Source organism: Pongo abelii, chromosome 21, assembly GCF_028885655.2.
Source record: "Pongo abelii isolate AG06213 chromosome 21, NHGRI_mPonAbe1-v2.0_pri, whole genome shotgun sequence".
Classification (NCBI taxonomy): Eukaryota; Metazoa; Chordata; class Mammalia; order Primates; family Hominidae; genus Pongo; species Pongo abelii.
The window spans coordinates 41,308,862-41,325,123 of NC_072006.2; the positions used below are offsets into that span (position 1 = coordinate 41,308,862).

Here is a 16,262-nt window from a genome sequence, read left to right on the forward strand (position 1 = left end):
GTCATCTCCTATGATAACAATGCCTTCTTCAGGAATACCTCTGAAGGGCCTGCCTGGGGATGTTTCACAGCTAACTGTTTTTTTAATAAGTAGAAGGAGTCATGCTAAAATAATGATAAACTGTATAGTAAATAAATGAACCAGTAACATAGTTATTATCATTACCAAGGATATATACTGTACCTAATTGTAGGTGCTATACTTTTATATGACTGGCAGTGCAGTAGGTTTGTTTACACCAGTATCACCACAAACTTGAGTAATGCATTGTACTGTAATGTTATGATGGCTACAATGTCACTAGATGATAGAAAACTTTCAGCTCAGCTGGGTACGGTGGTGGACACCTGTAGTCCCTGCACTTTAGGAGGCTGAGGTAGGAGGACTGCTTGAGCTCAGGAGTTGGAGACCAGCCTGGGCAACATAGTGAGACTTTGTTTCTTTTTATTCTTTTTTCTTTCTTTTTTTTTTTCTTTTTGAGATGGAGTCTTGTTCTGTCACCAGGCTGGAGTACAGTGGTGTGATCTCGGCTCACTGCAACCTCCACCTCCCAGGTTCAAGCGATTCTCCTGCCTCAGCCTCCCAAGTAGCTGGGACTACAGGCTTGTCGCCACGCTCAGCTAATTTTTGTATTTTTAGTAGAGACGGGGTTTCACCAGGTTGGCCAGGATGGTCTCGATCTCTTGACCTCGTGATCCACCCGCCTCGGCCTCCCAAAGTGCTGGGATTACAGGTGTGAGCCACCGTGCCAAGTCGAGACTTCCTTGTGGGGTGGGGGGAGGGGGGAGGGATAGCATTGGGAGATATACCTAATGCTAGATGACGAGTTAGTGGGTGCAGCGCACCAGCATGGCACATGTATACACATGTAACTAACCTGCACATTGCGCACATGTACCATAAAACCTAAAGTATAATAATTAAAAAAAAAAACACACACACACACACACAAAATAATAATAATAAGGCTGGGTGTGGTGGTTCACACCTGTAATCCTAGCATTTTGGGATGCTGAGGCGGGCAGATCACTTGAGATCAGGAGTTCGAGACCAGCCTGGCCAACATTAAGTAACATTTAGTAGAGATGGTGAAACCCCGTCTCTACTAAAAATACAAAAATTGGCTGGGTGTGGTGGCGGCTGCCTGTAATCCCAGCTACTCGGGAGACTGAGGCATGAGAACTGCTTGAACCTGGGAGGTGGAGGTTGCAGTGAGCTGACATCACACCACTTCACTCCAGCCTGGGCGACAGAGTGAGACTCCATCTCAAAATAAAATCAAATCAAATAAAAAGAAAAATGTCAGCTCCATTCTAATCTTCCGTGACCCATACATGATCAGTTGTTGACTGAAATGTCATTATATGGTGCATGACTGTACTTGGTAGGGATGGAGTAGACTGAGATTCAAACACTGGGGGAATGCTGGGTTAGATATCCTCTAAAGTCCCTTCTAACCATGGAAGTCAGTGATTCATTCCTTGACCACACTGGCCCTCTCTCTATTTTTCAAACTCCTCAAGCTCCTGCCTACCCAGGTTCCTTTCCTTAGCCATTCCTTCTGCCTAATACACTCTTCTTACCTCTTCAGGTGGCAAACTGCTCTTTATTCTCTGGATTACTTTTCCTGAACCCAGCAACTAGATTTGATTCTTACTCATGGCCCCTGTAATTTCCCTACATAAGGACATTAATTTTCCTGCAGCCTTGACCTCCTGGGCTCAAGCGATTCTCCCACCTTCGCCTCCTGAGTAGTTGAGATTATAGGCATATTCCACCATGCCAGCTAATTTTTAAAATCTTCTATAGAGAAGGGGTTTTCCATGTTGCCCAGGCTGGTCTTGAACTCCTGGGCCCACGCAGTCCTCCCGGCTTCGCTTGGCAAAATGCTATGAATATAGGAGTGAGCCACTGCGCCCAGCCTCACTCCTACTTCTGACCAAACTAATCACTCTAGTTTGTCCACAGGGCCACATGTTAGCCACTCCCTGGCTATGCAGATGGATGACAATGATGGGTCTGATCTAGTGTTAGGATTCTAATTATTAAGTTAGTGTTGCTTCATCTCTGCCTACGGACCATGTATCTTTCTCTTTATGAACTACTGTAAAAGGCCTTTCCAGAACATGGGGACTGAATGCGTAAGGAGGGCTGGTGCTTATGTTGTGCTGGAGACTTCACTCAGGACCTCGCGGCCTTCAGCAGTGCCTTACACTTCAGCCTCAGGGTGATATGCAGCAGGGAGTGAATGCCCTCTGCAGCCTCCTCGGCCACCTTTTCCTGTGGGTCCCCACAGAGTAGTGCCATCAGAGCCACTAGGTGTCCAAGTCTTTGGAATCGCAGTGGAAGCTTGAGAAAGAAAAAGAAAAATGACATCAGAATACACGTGCATTTAGTGCCTTCGATTTGAGTTGTTGAGAAGTAATCCCAATTCTACTCTCAACTCAAGGGAAGTGTAAGGGTCACAATCAGCCTGTAGATCTCTGCAGGGTTCATATTTAACACAGGTAGACACGGTATAGCCAGTAGATGGTGTTATTAAGAAATAGGGAAATTCTAACCTAAGTAAACAATCTGAAAAATGAAAAAGCTTTGTGCATAAAGATGTTAATTCCAGAACTGTTTTTATTTTTATTTTTTAATTTTAATTTTTGGGAGTACATAGTAGGTCTATATATTTGTGGGATATACAGATGTTTTGATACAGGCATGCAACGCATAGTAATCACATCATGTAAAATGGAGTATCCACCCCCTCAAGCATTTATCCTTTGTGTTATAAACAGTCTAATTATATTCTTTTAGTTATTTTAATAAATTTTTTTTTTTTGAAACAGAGTTTTGCCCTTTTCACTCAGGCTGGAGTGCAATGGCACGATCTCAGCTCACTGCAACCTCCGCCTCCCCGGTTCAAGCGATTCTCCTGCCTCAGCCTCCCGAGTAGCTGGAATTACAGGTGTGAGCCACCGCACCCAGCTGATTTTTGTATTTTTAGTAGAGATGGGGTTTTGTTGTGTTGGCCAGGCTGGTCTCAAACTCCTGACCTCAAGTGATCCACCCACCTCAGCTTCCCAAATTACAGGCCTGAGCCACTGCAGCTGGCCAATAAACGTACATTTAATGTTACTAAATAAAAATGTATTAAATTTTTAATATTATTAAAAAATTACTAATGCACAATAGTCACCCTGTTGTGCTATAAAATATTAGGTCTTATTCATTCTAACAATGTTTTTGGTACCTATTAACTATGCCCACCTCTCCCCAATCCTGCCACGACCCTTCCCAGCCTCTGATAACTATCCTTCCATTCTCTATCTCCATGAGTTAAACTGTTTTCATTTTCAGGTCCCACAATATGTGAGAACATGTGATGTTTGTCTTTCTATGCCTGGCATATTTCACTTAGCATAATGACCTCCAGTACCATCCATGTTGTTGCAAATGACAGGATCTCATTCCTTTTATGGCTGAATAGTACTTCATTGTGTATAAGAACCACATTTTCTTTATCCATTCATCTGTTGATGGACACTTAGGCTGCTTCCAAACTTTGGCTATTGTGAAGAGTGTCGCAACAAACAAGGGAGTGCAGATATCGCTTCCATATACTGATCTCCTTTCTTTGGGGTATAGACCCAGCGGTGGTCTAAAGACCGCACTTTGGAAATAATTGCATGACAGTAGTAAAGGGAATTATCTTACAGCCAGTCTACGAGTACAACCATTAAAAATCGAGTATCTAAGGAATTTATAATGTGCTATTCTGCTAAGTAAAAAAGCTGAATGCGGCCAGGAGCAGCAGCTCATGCCAGTAATTCCAGCAATTTGGGAGGCCGAGGCGTGTGGATCACCTGAGGTCAGGGATTCGAGACCAGCCTGCCTGGCCAACATGGCGAAACCCCATCTCTGCTAAAAGTATGAAAATCAGCCAGGTGTGGTGGCGGGCACCTGTAATCCCAGCTACTCAGGAGGCTGAGGAAGGAGAATCGCTTGAACCTGGGAGGTGCAGGTTGTAGTAAGCCGAGATCGCGCCACTGCATTCCAGCCTGGGCGACAAGAGTGAGACTCCATCTCAAAATAAATAAATAAATACATAAATACGTACATACATACATATATAAAATAAAAAATAAAAATAAAAAGCTGAACGCAAAGTTGAGATATAGCACTTAATTCTATTTATAAAATTCATTTTTTAATATCCCGCTTGATTATGGAAAAAAACCCATGTAATGTAGCTGGAAAAATCATACCAGAAAAAGAAATATAACTTTAAATAAATACTGGAGAAAACTGGATAAATTAAAATATTGGCTGGGCACGGTGGTTCATGCCTACAACCCCAGCACTTTGGGAGGCCAAGGCGGACATATCATTTGAGGTCAGGAGTTCAAGACCAGCCTGGCCAACATGGTGAAACCCCGTCTGTACTAAAAATACAAAAAAATTAGCTGCGTGGTGGCGCATGCCTGTAATCCCAGCTACTCGGGAGGCTGAGGCAGGAGAATTGCTTGAACCTGGTAGGCGGCGGTTGCAGTCAGCCGAGATTGCACCACTGTACTCCAGCCGGGGCAACAGAATGAGACTCCATTTCAAAATAAATAAATAAATAAAAATTAAAAATAATAAAAATAAAACATTAAAGTAGAAAAGATAAATGAAGTTAAGAATTTGGTTGGCATGCAGAATGCATAATCATCATTTGCTTGAGGCAGGCCACGGAGCAAGGCTCTGAACTCCCTCATGGCTAATGTAGAGGTGCACACAATGATCCATATAACATGATTCACGCTGTCCTTAAGATAAGAAGCAACTAGCCACACAGAGGAAGCATAGCTTTTCCTAGGGTTGAGATGGAAAGAAATTTCTTCCATGGCTCTACAGAAATAAGACACAGAAATATTGTGAACAGCGTTTACAATCTATTTACAGTAAACACAGCAACACGCAAAGCTATGTAACATCTTTAATTCACTGATATAACCTTCACTCATTCAATCAACCAATAAATACAGTGTCTGTTATGTGCCAGGAACTATGACTGGCACTGGGGATATAAGCAGTCAACAAAAGAGAATATCCCTGCTTGTGGAGGTGATGATCTAGTTGGGGAAACACAAAGTAAACAAAATAAATATGTAAAATGTATTATGTATCAAATGATGATAAATGTCATGATTAACAAAAATTCACGGGAAAGGGATAATAATTGTTATTTTAGGATGGTCAGGGAAGGCCTCACTAATATTGAAATGAGAGATTGATACCTGGGAGAAGAGTATTCTGGGCAGAGAGAATGGCAAGCGCCAAGGACTGAGACGGTGTGTTTGGTGTTTCTGAGGAACCATAAGTAGGTTAGGTTGGCTGCAGCGATGTTAACGAGAGGGAAAGAAATAGGAAGTAGATGAAGAATGGGCCAGAAGGTGTCGCAACCTGTAGAACAGTGCGAGGACTTTGGCCATCAGAGGGTCTTGAGCAGAGAAGGGACATGGGTTGACTTACATTTACTCAATCAATATTGAATTCAGCATCAACCACATGGCAGATTCTGTGCTAGGCAGACACTGGGGCTACTGTGGTGAACAAGACAAGTATAATTGCAAGGCACAGTGGCTCATGTTTGTAATCCCAGCATTTTGGGAGGCAGAGGTGGGAGGATTGTTTGAGCTCAAGAGTTTGGACCAGCTTGGGCAATATAGTGCAACCCCCATCTGTATAAAACATAAAACAATTAACCAGGCATGGTGGCACATGCCTGTAGTCCCAGCTACTCGGGAGGCTAAGGCAGGAGCATTGCTTAAGGCCAGGAGGTTGAGGCTGCAGTGAGCTGTGATTGCGCTACTGTACTCCAACTTGGGTGACAGAGCAAGACCCTGTCTCACATAAAAAAAAAAAAAAAAAAAAAAGCATAATCACTGGTAGAATTTACATTCTATTAGTGGGAAACAGATAACACAGCAGTAAAGAAAGAATCAAGCCAGATAACCTCTGATTCTAGACAGCCCTAGGAAGGAGAGAGTGATGAGACAGAGAGCAAGCGTAGGTCTGTCTGTGGTGAGCAGAGGCCCTTTTGAGGTCGAGACATCTGAACACAGTGCTGAAGAACCAGGAGGGGCTGGCTCTGTGCAGAGCTAGGGAAGGTCATTCCAAGCAGAGAAGGGAGCAAGTGCAAAGGCCATGAGGCAAGATGAGCCTTATGTGGGAAGAAGGAATGTAAAGGTGGCTGCCGTGTGGTAAGTCAGGGGACTTAGGTGTAGAGAGGCAGACAGACCTACATCAGACACGACCCCGTATTCTAAGATCAGTTTGGAAATCACTGGATCAAAGAAGTGACATGGGGCAAAAAAAGAAAATGAAGAAAAATAAAACACAGGGCAGAAAACAAAGAAACAAATCAAAAGCAAGAATGACATGGGTCTGAAGAGGATGACTCTGGCTATATGTAGAGAACAAATTGGAAGTGGAAGCCCCCACCCCTACACACTCACGCACAAAAAAGAACTTGGAAGGTGCCAGGCGTGGTGGCTCTGCCTGTAATCCCAGCACTTTGGGAGGCCGAGGCAAGCAGATCACTTGAGGCCAGGGATTTGAGACCAGCCTGGCCAACATGGTGAAACTTCGTCTCTACTAAAACTACAAAAATTAGCCAGGCGTGGTGGCCTGCACCTGTCGCTGAATGACAAACAGCTAATAACTTTTTTTTTTTTTGAGATGGAGTCTCGCTCTGTCGCCCAGGTTGGAGTGCAGTTGCGTGATCTCGGCTCACTGCAAGCTCTGCCTCCCGGGTTCACGCCATTCTCCTGCCTCAGTGTCCCGAGTAGCTGGGACTACAGGCACCTGTCACCACGCCCGGCTAATTTTTTGTATTTTTATTAGAGACGGGGTTTCATTGTGTTAGCCAGGATGGTCTCCATCTCCTGACCTCGTGATCCACCTGCCTCGGCCTCCCAAAGTGCTGGGATTACAGGCGTGAGCCACCGCACCCAGCCCTAAGTTTTATAATCATAATATTAAGAACCCCCAAACTTTATCAAGACAAAAAAGGCCACTGAAGAATTATGCTCCTAGTTTGATTACTAAATGCTTGTTTAATTTTATTCTTTATTCTTAGATTTCTTTGAGAATATGAGAAAAGTTAGAGACCCAGATAATATATATCTGTCAAAACTCATTGAACTGTATACTTAAATTGGATAAATTCATTGTATACAAATTATACCTCAATAAAACTGATTTTAAAAAAAACTATGGACCTTCCTCAGAAAAATCGAGAAGAGGACAGGCGTGGTAGCTCATGTCTGTAATCCCAGCACTTTGGAAAGCCAAGGAAGGAGGACCACTTGAGCCCGGGAATTTGAGACCAGCCAGGGCAACATGGTGAAATCCCATCTCTACCAAAAAAACAATAAATAAATAAAAATTAGCCAGGCGTGGTGGTGTGTGCCTGTAGTCCCAGCTACTAGAGAGGCTGAGACAGGAGGATTGCTCGGGCCTGGGAGGTTAAGGCTGCAGTGAGCCATGATCATGCCACTGCACTCCAGCCTGGGTGACAGAATGAGATCCTGGCTCAAAAAAAAAAAAAAAAAGGAAAATCCAGAAGACTGCACCACACCACATACTGCGCATTCTGCATACAACTTGTGGATGTTCATAGACCCCAGTGGCATCCAGGTTAACCACTCTCATATTTTGCAACTCTCTCTCTTTGTTTTTTTTGTTTGTTTGTTTTGTTTTTTTTGAGATGGAGTCTTGTTCTGTAGCCCAGGCTGGAGAGTGCAGTGGTGTGATCTTGGCTCCCCACAGCCTCCGTCTCCCAGCTTCAAGCGATTCTCCTGCCTCAGCCTCCTGGATAGCTGGGATTATAGGTGCCCGCCACCACTCCTGGCTAATTTTTGTATTTTTAATAGAGACGGGGTTTCACCATGTTGGCCAGGATGGTCTCAAACTCCTGAGCTCAAGTGATCCACCCGCCTCGGCCTTCTTAAGTGCTGGGATTACAGGCGTGAGCCACTGCTCCCGGCCCCATATTTGCAACTCTCTGTAGGACAATAATACGCTAAGAAAGATCTCCAGGACCTGGAGAGAGATTAACGTACAGGAGGGAATCATCTGAAACTCTCTTCTTTAATCTGTCGCCAAAATTAGAGGTCGAGGGTTGTGGAAGAAACAACAATGCATTGTTGGTATAGAATAACAGGGTAGTCAGTGATGGCCAGAAGTTACTTGCTTTTATTCACTAAAGAGAAAAAAGGAAGTAGCATATTTGGAGGGGCTGCACTTACTTTAATAAGTTTGGATATCGTTTCAATGTGAGAAATAAAGGACTGACCGGAATGCAGTCCTTTTAAATGTGACTGTTAGAACATCTGTATCAGGAACAAAAAAATTATTTTCCCTCTTGTGCTTTGGGCAGGAAAAGAAAAGTAAAAAAGAAAGAAAAGAAAAAAAAACCAAATTATCTGAGGAAAATTTTGGTATAAGGACCTAGCATTCCCACCCTACCAATCTCTCTTCCAATTCCCAGGCCTTATTATGCAGGTTGGAGAAATGATGGATGGGGACAGGAGACGCTCCAATGGCTAGAAAACCTGCTCAGGGAAGGGCAAAGAGATTATCAGGTGGAAAAAGGAGTAGACCCAGGAAGGAGGAACTAAGTTTTGAGGAATTCTTGTTAGAAGTTATGGAGAAGATTCTCAACCAAGAAGTGAGAGAGTGAGTGAAAAATAAAGGAGATTTTTTTCTTTTTAGATGGAGTTTCACTCTTTGTTGCCCAGGCGGGAGTGCAGTGGCATGATCTTGGCTCACTGCAACCTCTGCCTCCCGGGTTCGAGTAATTCAAGGAGAAGATTTTTTTAAAAGAGATAAGGCTGGGTGCAGTGGCTCATGCCTGTATTCCCAGTGCTTTGGGAGGCTGAGGCAGGAGGATTACTTGAAGCCAGGAGTTCAAGACCAACCTGGGCAACAAAGTGAGACCCCTGTCTCTACAAAAAAAAATTTTTTTTTTTTGAGACGGAGTCTTATTTTTTTGAGACGGAGGCTGGAATGCAGCAGCGCGATCTCGGCTCACTGCAAGTTCCGCCTCCCGGGTTCACACCATTCTCCTGCCTCAGCCTCCCGAGTAGCTGGGACTACAGGCGCCCGCCACCATGCCCGGCTAATTGTTTCTGTATTTTTAGTAGAGACGGAGTTTCACCATGTTAGCCAGGAGGATCTCGATCTCCTGACCTCGTGATCCGCCTGCCTTGGCCTCTCAAAGTGCTGGGATTACAGGCGTGAGCCACTGTGCCTGGCCTACAAAAAATTTTAAAAATTAGCCAGGCGTGGTGGCATGTGACTGTAGTCCCAGCTACTTGGAAGGCTGAGGCAGGAAGATTGTCTGAGGTCAGGAGTTCAAGGCTGCAGTGAGCTATGATGGCCCCACTGCACTCCAGCCTGAGCGATGGATCAAGACCCTGCCTTGAATAATGATCAAAATAATAATGAGATGCCATAGAGGAGATGATTCAGAACTGAGAAGTGAGAGAGAGAAAGAGAAATGTGAGGATCTGAAGAGGTGCCATAGTACCACTCTCTTTGAGTTGCTGGGAGATGTTGAAGTTGATTTATTTAAATTTGCCTGCTGCACTCAAATATAATACTATACAGAGACTAGGCCACTGCGGGCCTCAGGTATTTTCAGGTTATAGTTACTATATCATTATGTTCCAGCTGTTGTGTTAAGCAATGGCGATGCAAAGATTTATCAACACAGCAACTGGCCCCAAGCTGCTCAGGAGAAGAGCAGATATGAAGACAATGCTAAGTGCTATGATAGTACATGAGCACGAAAGGGACACAGAACCAGCCTGGGGAGTTATAAAGAGGAGGGGAAATAGGCAGTGAGGGAATGGCTTTGGATCTTTCCTCCTCTGCAACTGAAGGGCTTCTCACCTTCAAGATGAGATGTCTGGATAGGCACTTCAGAACTTGGGCTATGCTGGCCGTGACCCGTTCCCGCTCATGGTCTTTGACTGACTGTAACCAGGGGTCCAAGTGCTGTGAGAAATAAAGGGAGGCTAAATGGTGTATCAGGAAGATTTGGGATACCATCCTTATTGTGTTTAGAAAGAAATGTGGAGCAACAAGTTCCATGTTGCTACCAGATCTCAAAATACTTTGCTAAATGCTATTATAGCTCGGGTTGGAAATAAAAGTGGTGGAATGACAAGCAAGGCATAAAAGATATGGGTGGTGGGTGGTTTGGTTGTTATATAGGAGCTTAGGAGCTTCTTTTCTTTTTTTTCTTTTTTTTTGAGATGGAGTCTCGATCTGTTGCCCAGGCTGGAGTGCAATGGTGTGATCTTGGCTCACTGCAACCTCCGCCTCCCGAATTCAAGTGATTCTCTTGCCTTAGCCTCTCAAGTAGCTGGGACTACAGGCACTCGCCACCATGCCTGGCTAATTTCTGTATTTTTATAGAGACAGGGTTTCACCATGTTGGCCGGGCTGATCTCAAACTCCTGACCTCGGGTGATCTGCCCGCCTTGGCCTCCCAAAGTGCTGGGATTACAGGTGTGAGCCACTGTGCCTGGTCAGAGCTTATTTTCTAGACTTATTTTCTCTTCAGCCCAATTCTTCAATTAATTATTCTGTACTTCTGAATGCTTTTAGCCCTTTCAAATCTGCTTTGGAAAGAAATAAAGTTAACAACATGCTACTAATATTAAAGTTTAACTCTGAGGACAGCCAGGTGTGGTTGCTCATGCCTATAATCCTAGCACTGCAGGAGGGATTATATAGACTGCTTGAACCCAGGAGTTGGAGACCAGCCTGGGCAACATGGTGAAACCCCATCTTTACAAAAAAATACAAAAATTAGCTGGGCATGGTGGCATGCGCCTGTAGTCCCAGCTGCTCGAGAGGCTGAGGTGGGACGACTGCTTGAGCCCGGGAGGTGGAGACTGCAGTGAGCTGAAATCGCGCCACTGTACACCAGCCTAAGTGACAGAGCGAGATCCTGTCTCAAAAAAAGAAAAAAAGAAAGGCTTGAATTAAGCTGCCAAGGCAGGAAAGTACAAAGTACAACTGGGTAAAGAGAAGAAACCCAATCTGGCTGGTATGCCAATGTACAAATAGAAGAGGAATGAGAAATAGTATTAAGGTCAGTTAGGATGAGAATAAATGCCCATCAGAGCATTTAAGAAAATAAGCTCCTGTAGCAGCCAAACCACTTGACTGCCTAGGTTTTTGTGCCTTGCTTGTCAGTTAGGACAACAATAAATGCATCATTTGGGTGCAAACGATTAATAATAGCTTAAAGTGTTATCCCTTTCTGGGATAGTTGCATCTTAAAAAAAGGGTAAGAAAAATAAAAATAAAATAACAACAATAGAAAAAGGGTAGGAGAGCAAGATACCTGAATGCAGTGAATGAATTCCAATGAATCAATCTCTAGTGATGGAACAGCATATACAGGAACAGGTGCGGGTCAAAGCAGTTGGTTATTACAACCTTTGAGTACCATCTGGTAGGAAGGTGCTTATTTACTAACTCTTTTTTTGTTTTGTTTTGTTTTTGAGAAGAAGTCTCGCTCTATCGCCTAGGCTGGAGTACAGTGGGGCAATCTTGGCTCACTGCAACCTCCGCCCCTGGGTTCAAGCAATTCTCCCGCCTCAGCCTCCTGAGTAGGCTGAGGCTACTCATATATAGGCATGCGCCACCACACCTGGCTAATTTTGCATTTTTAGTAGGGACAGGTTTTCACCATGTTAGCCAGGCTGGTCTCGAACTCCTGACCTCAAATGATTGATTTGCCCACCTTGGCCTCCCAAAGTGCTGGGATTACAGGCATTAGCCACCATGCCTGGCCTTACTAACTCTTGAGGCTGACGCTTCCCTCATCACTGAATAAAACCCTTCTATACTAGCGAGGAATAATAATTTTTTTTTTTTGAAACAGTCTCTCTCGGTCACACAGGTTGGAGTGCAGTGGTACGATCTCTGCTCACTGCAACCTCCTCCTCCTGGGTTCAAGTGATTCTCATGCCTCAGCTTCCTGAGTAGCTGGGATTACAGGTGTGCACCACCATGCCTGGCTAATTTTTGTATTTATTTATTTATTTATTTTTTAGTAGAGTCAGGGTTTCGCCATGTTGGTGAGGCTGGTCTCGAACTCCTGGCCTCAAATAATCCACCTGCCTTGGCCTCCGAAAGTGCTGGGATTACAGGAGTGAAACACTGCACCCTGCCCCCAGGAATAATTTAAGGAATAATTATAGCAACCATTTAAACAATTTATTGTGACAGGGTGCAGTAGCTCATGCCTATAATCCCAGGACTTTGGGAGGCTGAGGTGAGAGGATAACTTGAGGCCAAGAATTTGAGGCTGCAGGGAGCTATAATGGTGCCACTTCACTCTGGCCTGGGCCACAGAGCAAGACCCTGTCTCTGAAAATAAATAAACAAATAATTTATTGAAGGCCACTTATTCAATATTCACAGTAATTATTATCTCCATGTAAACGTGAAGAAATGCAACATTGAGAGAGCAAATTCCTTGCAGAATTTCTAGCGGGAGGACGTGTAACCAATGAATGGCAGAGTCAGCATTTGAACCCAAGTCTCTGACTCAAAGTTGATAGCTGATACTCTTTACTATGTCGCCTCTTACCACTGAATCCTTCCACATTTTCATTTTCCACTTTCACCAGTTAATAGGAATCATTTCCCACTCTCCCTTGATATCTTGTTTACCTTAATAATGGTGTCAAGATTTTCCAAATGTGGGTCTTTTACCACCAAACTCTGGAGCATCTCAGAGAACGCCTGAAACGTCTGCCTGTAAAGACACTGAAAAGGCGCAGGATCAGCGACACTCCCCGGCCCCACGTGAAGTTCCCCTAGCATGGGACACTTTGGAGGCTCTTCATGTGACCCTAAGACTTTACTCAAAGTTGCAGAATCAGTGTAAAGGTACTAGTAGATTGTGGCATGAGGTAAAAACGAATACATCTTCATTTCAAACAGATGCCTCGGCATTAGGGGGATCACAGCTGACTGAGTCTTACTACATCTGGGGAACTGCTTAAAGGTCATCAAGATTCTTTTAAGTTGGCTTGTGACTCTTTCTGATATCTTCAAACAGAGGGGAATAAAGTCCTCTTGGGTAACTGCTTTACCAACCAGTTTATTCGCCACTGAAGAAGAGATCAAGGTCTGCACGTACCCTTCCCTCTGCTTGAAAGCTTTCTCTCCAGACATACCCACACCTCTTTTCTTTCAATTATCATCCCATCATGAAGGCTCTGCCTGACCACCCATGTGCCTCCCAACCACAGGGCTCTTTATCCTGCTCTTTCCCTGCTTTACATTTTCATAACACTTATTATCAGCTGACATATTATATTTATGTATCAACAGTTTGTCTGTCTGCACTAGAATGTAAGCTCCGTGAGTGGGACTGGACTGCTGTATTCCTACTGCCTATCATCATTTTTGGCATATGATGACATATGGCATATTGTGTGCTTAAATAAATGTTAAGCATAAAAGCGAGTGCTCCCACCTTATTTTAAAGCCAAAAGGAAGGAAAGAATAAAGGGAAAAGGAAAGAAGACAAAATGAAGGGTTGAAAGAAGCTATCTTCTAATTTAACCACCTATTTTATTTACCAGACTTGGCTTATGGTTTTTGGCTAGTTTCAAAAAATCAAATGCACTCTCCAAAGGCCAAGATCAGCTGACCCTGTGGATGGAAAGTTACTAAAGCAAAGCATGAGTTACCTCTGTGTTGCAGGTCCCATTGGGCATGATTTCCTGTATCTGGGTAAGGGTCCTTACAGAGGGCAGAGTGATTATACTCTTGATGATAAGACTGAACAACTCAGCTCGATCTTCAGAGCCAAACAGCAAATGGACATCTTGGTAACTAAGAAAAGACAGTTTGGGAACAGCAAGCTGGGAATATGGTTTGATTTGATATTGATAAGAAGAGATCAACTAAAAAGGAAAGGGTAGACAGGCTAGTGTACTGTTCTGATGTGAGAGATAAATGGCATAGCTTGTCAGTCTGTTCAGATAAATCTCACAAAAGGTTAGAGGAAGAGTTTTCCCCCAAGAAGCTACGGGAGTAATATCCTTCCAGGCTTCCCTTCAGTTCAGCCACAGAGGGAAGCCTGCTACAGTCTAATGTGGTAAGCCACAATTTTCCAAAGCATATGCTGCTGAATGTTCATTTGGGGAATCATGGGTTGAATCTAGTTAAAAAACTTTTTAACCACAAGACTTCTCAGGGCCTTTGATCAGCTTAATCACTACAATATAAATCTCTGAGAGGTAAACAACAGGCAGCCCTTCCAAATTTCTTAGAAGTTGGAACTCTAATGTCATGAGACATATATGGGAGTAACTTCCTGCCAAATATACTTTGGACAAAACTGAACTCCAAAGAGATTCCAAGTCTTTCAGATTTGGATAGTAGCATACATGAAATCAAAATGCTTACTCAAAAACACGGATTTGGCTTCCTCTTTTCTGTATAAACAGTTTTCAAAAGTTAAAAATATGGATCATGGCGCAGTGGCTCACACCTGTAATCCTAGCACTTTTGGAGGCTGAGGTGGGCGGATCACTTGAGGTCAGGAATTTGAGACAAGCCTGGCCAACATGGCAAAACCCGCCTCTACTAAAAACACAAAAATTAGCCAGGCATGGTAGTGCACGCCTGTAATCCCAGCTACTCAGGAGGCTGAGTGAGGCAGGAGAATTGCTTGAACCCAGGGGGCAGAGGTTGCAGTGAGTCAAGACGGTGCCACTGCACTCCAGCCTGGGGGACAGAGCGAGACTCCATTTCAAAAAAAAAAAAAAAAAAAAAAAATAGAGTCATGTCAGTTGGACCTGGCATTGGCCCTGAGAGGAACCAGGATGCCCGTGTAAGGGGCATGTGGGCATCACCTGAGATCAGCGATGGTGACAAAGACCTCCTGGCGCACGGGACTGGACAGAGAATGCGGGCGCTCCTCTTGTACCAGTACCTGCAATGAGAGGGAAAGAACTTGAGAGTTGAGAAAGTACCCATTCATTAGGCCAGTGATGATCAGAGACTGGGTGGCCAGCAAGAACCAAAACAGGTCCTTCAGCCAGCCCTGCTCTTAGGCCCCAGACTCCTGGCAGCAGGACAGTGACAGGGATAGGGGTTTATTCTCTTGAGCCAGACCCCAGACCCTGGCTCTGCCTCTTACCAGCTGTTTGAGCTGACACAAATTATTTAACCTCCTTGTGCCTCAGTTCCTCATCTGTAAAACCAGAAAACAGTAATACTTACCTTCATGGGGTGGCTGTGAGTACTCACTGAGCAAATTCATGACACCCAGCAGCCCTGTGTAATTGTTAGTGTCTGTTATTCATTCTTTTTATCACCAGTGATTATTTCTAGTTTAGGCATTCAAATTCCTCTCTCCACTAAACCAGCCATCTCTCTACGATCACGTCTAATATTATTCTGAGTTACTTGTCCCGGAAAAAGAATAACTTTCCAAATTACAAACTTGCAGAGGGAAAGCTGCCTTGCTGTGCTGGAAAAACCTGTGGAGTGATAAGCAGGGGCTTTGGAGTGGGACAGTCCCTGGGCTGCGCACTGGCTCTGCCACTCACTCACTGTGTGAGCCTGAATGTGTCATTTAACTCCCTGTGCCTGAGTTGCCTTATCTGTACGGAGAAAATGAACTGATGTAAATGACTGTAGCTGGCCGGACGCAGTGGCTCACGCCTGTAATCCTAGCACTTTGGGAGGCTAAGGCGGGTGGATCACCTGAGGTCAGGAGTTCGAAAGCGGGTGCCTATAATCCCAGCTACTCAGGAGGCTGAGATAGGAGAATCGCTGGAACCCGGGAGGTGGAGGTTCCAGTGAGCCAAGGTTGCACCACTGCACTCCAGCCTGGGTGAAAGAGTGAAACTGTCTCAAAAAAAAAAAAAAAAAAAAAAAAAAAAAGACTGTAGCAGAAGCCTTGCTGGACTGTCCACCAGGCCCCTCTGGGAACTGTCCCCAACCCACAGAAATGGGTACCTCAAAGCTATGTGTCTGCTAGGTCATTCTGTCCCACTGGCTACAGCTCATCTGTCCCAGAGTAGACACCAAGGTCTCTTAGATTTTCTCTGGAATCTGGAATTGGGACACAGAGCTTCAATCTCAGTCTGGATGGTCTTCTAAAGGAAAAAATTTAAAATTTGGAAGCACTGGTCCCTATGGATAAGGCAACTGAGAGGGCCAATTTTGGGGAGAGA

At 44.3% G+C, this 16,262-nt stretch overlaps 1 protein-coding gene across 5 annotated transcripts in view; it reads right to left on the minus strand.

Annotated features, from left to right (window-relative positions):
* Window positions 1-16,262, minus strand: part of MROH8 (maestro heat like repeat family member 8) — a 77,213-nt gene that overhangs the window by 42,871 nt on the left and 18,080 nt on the right. For 3 of the 5 annotated variants that reach the window (XM_024239109.2, XM_054542250.2, XM_054542249.1), the window contains exons 5-9: window positions 14,934-15,013; window positions 13,764-13,908; window positions 12,736-12,831; window positions 9,934-10,038; window positions 2,214-2,349 (exon numbers count right to left, since the gene is read on the minus strand). In XM_024239109.2, the coding sequence (XP_024094877.2) occupies window positions 2,214-2,349; window positions 9,934-10,038; window positions 12,736-12,831; window positions 13,764-13,908; window positions 14,934-15,013 (562 nt within the window). The remainder of the gene's footprint in view (window positions 1-2,213; window positions 2,350-9,933; window positions 10,039-12,735; window positions 12,832-13,763; window positions 13,909-14,933; window positions 15,014-16,262) is intronic. The other 2 variants (XM_054542248.1, XM_009233562.3) reach the window with 1 other exon arrangement.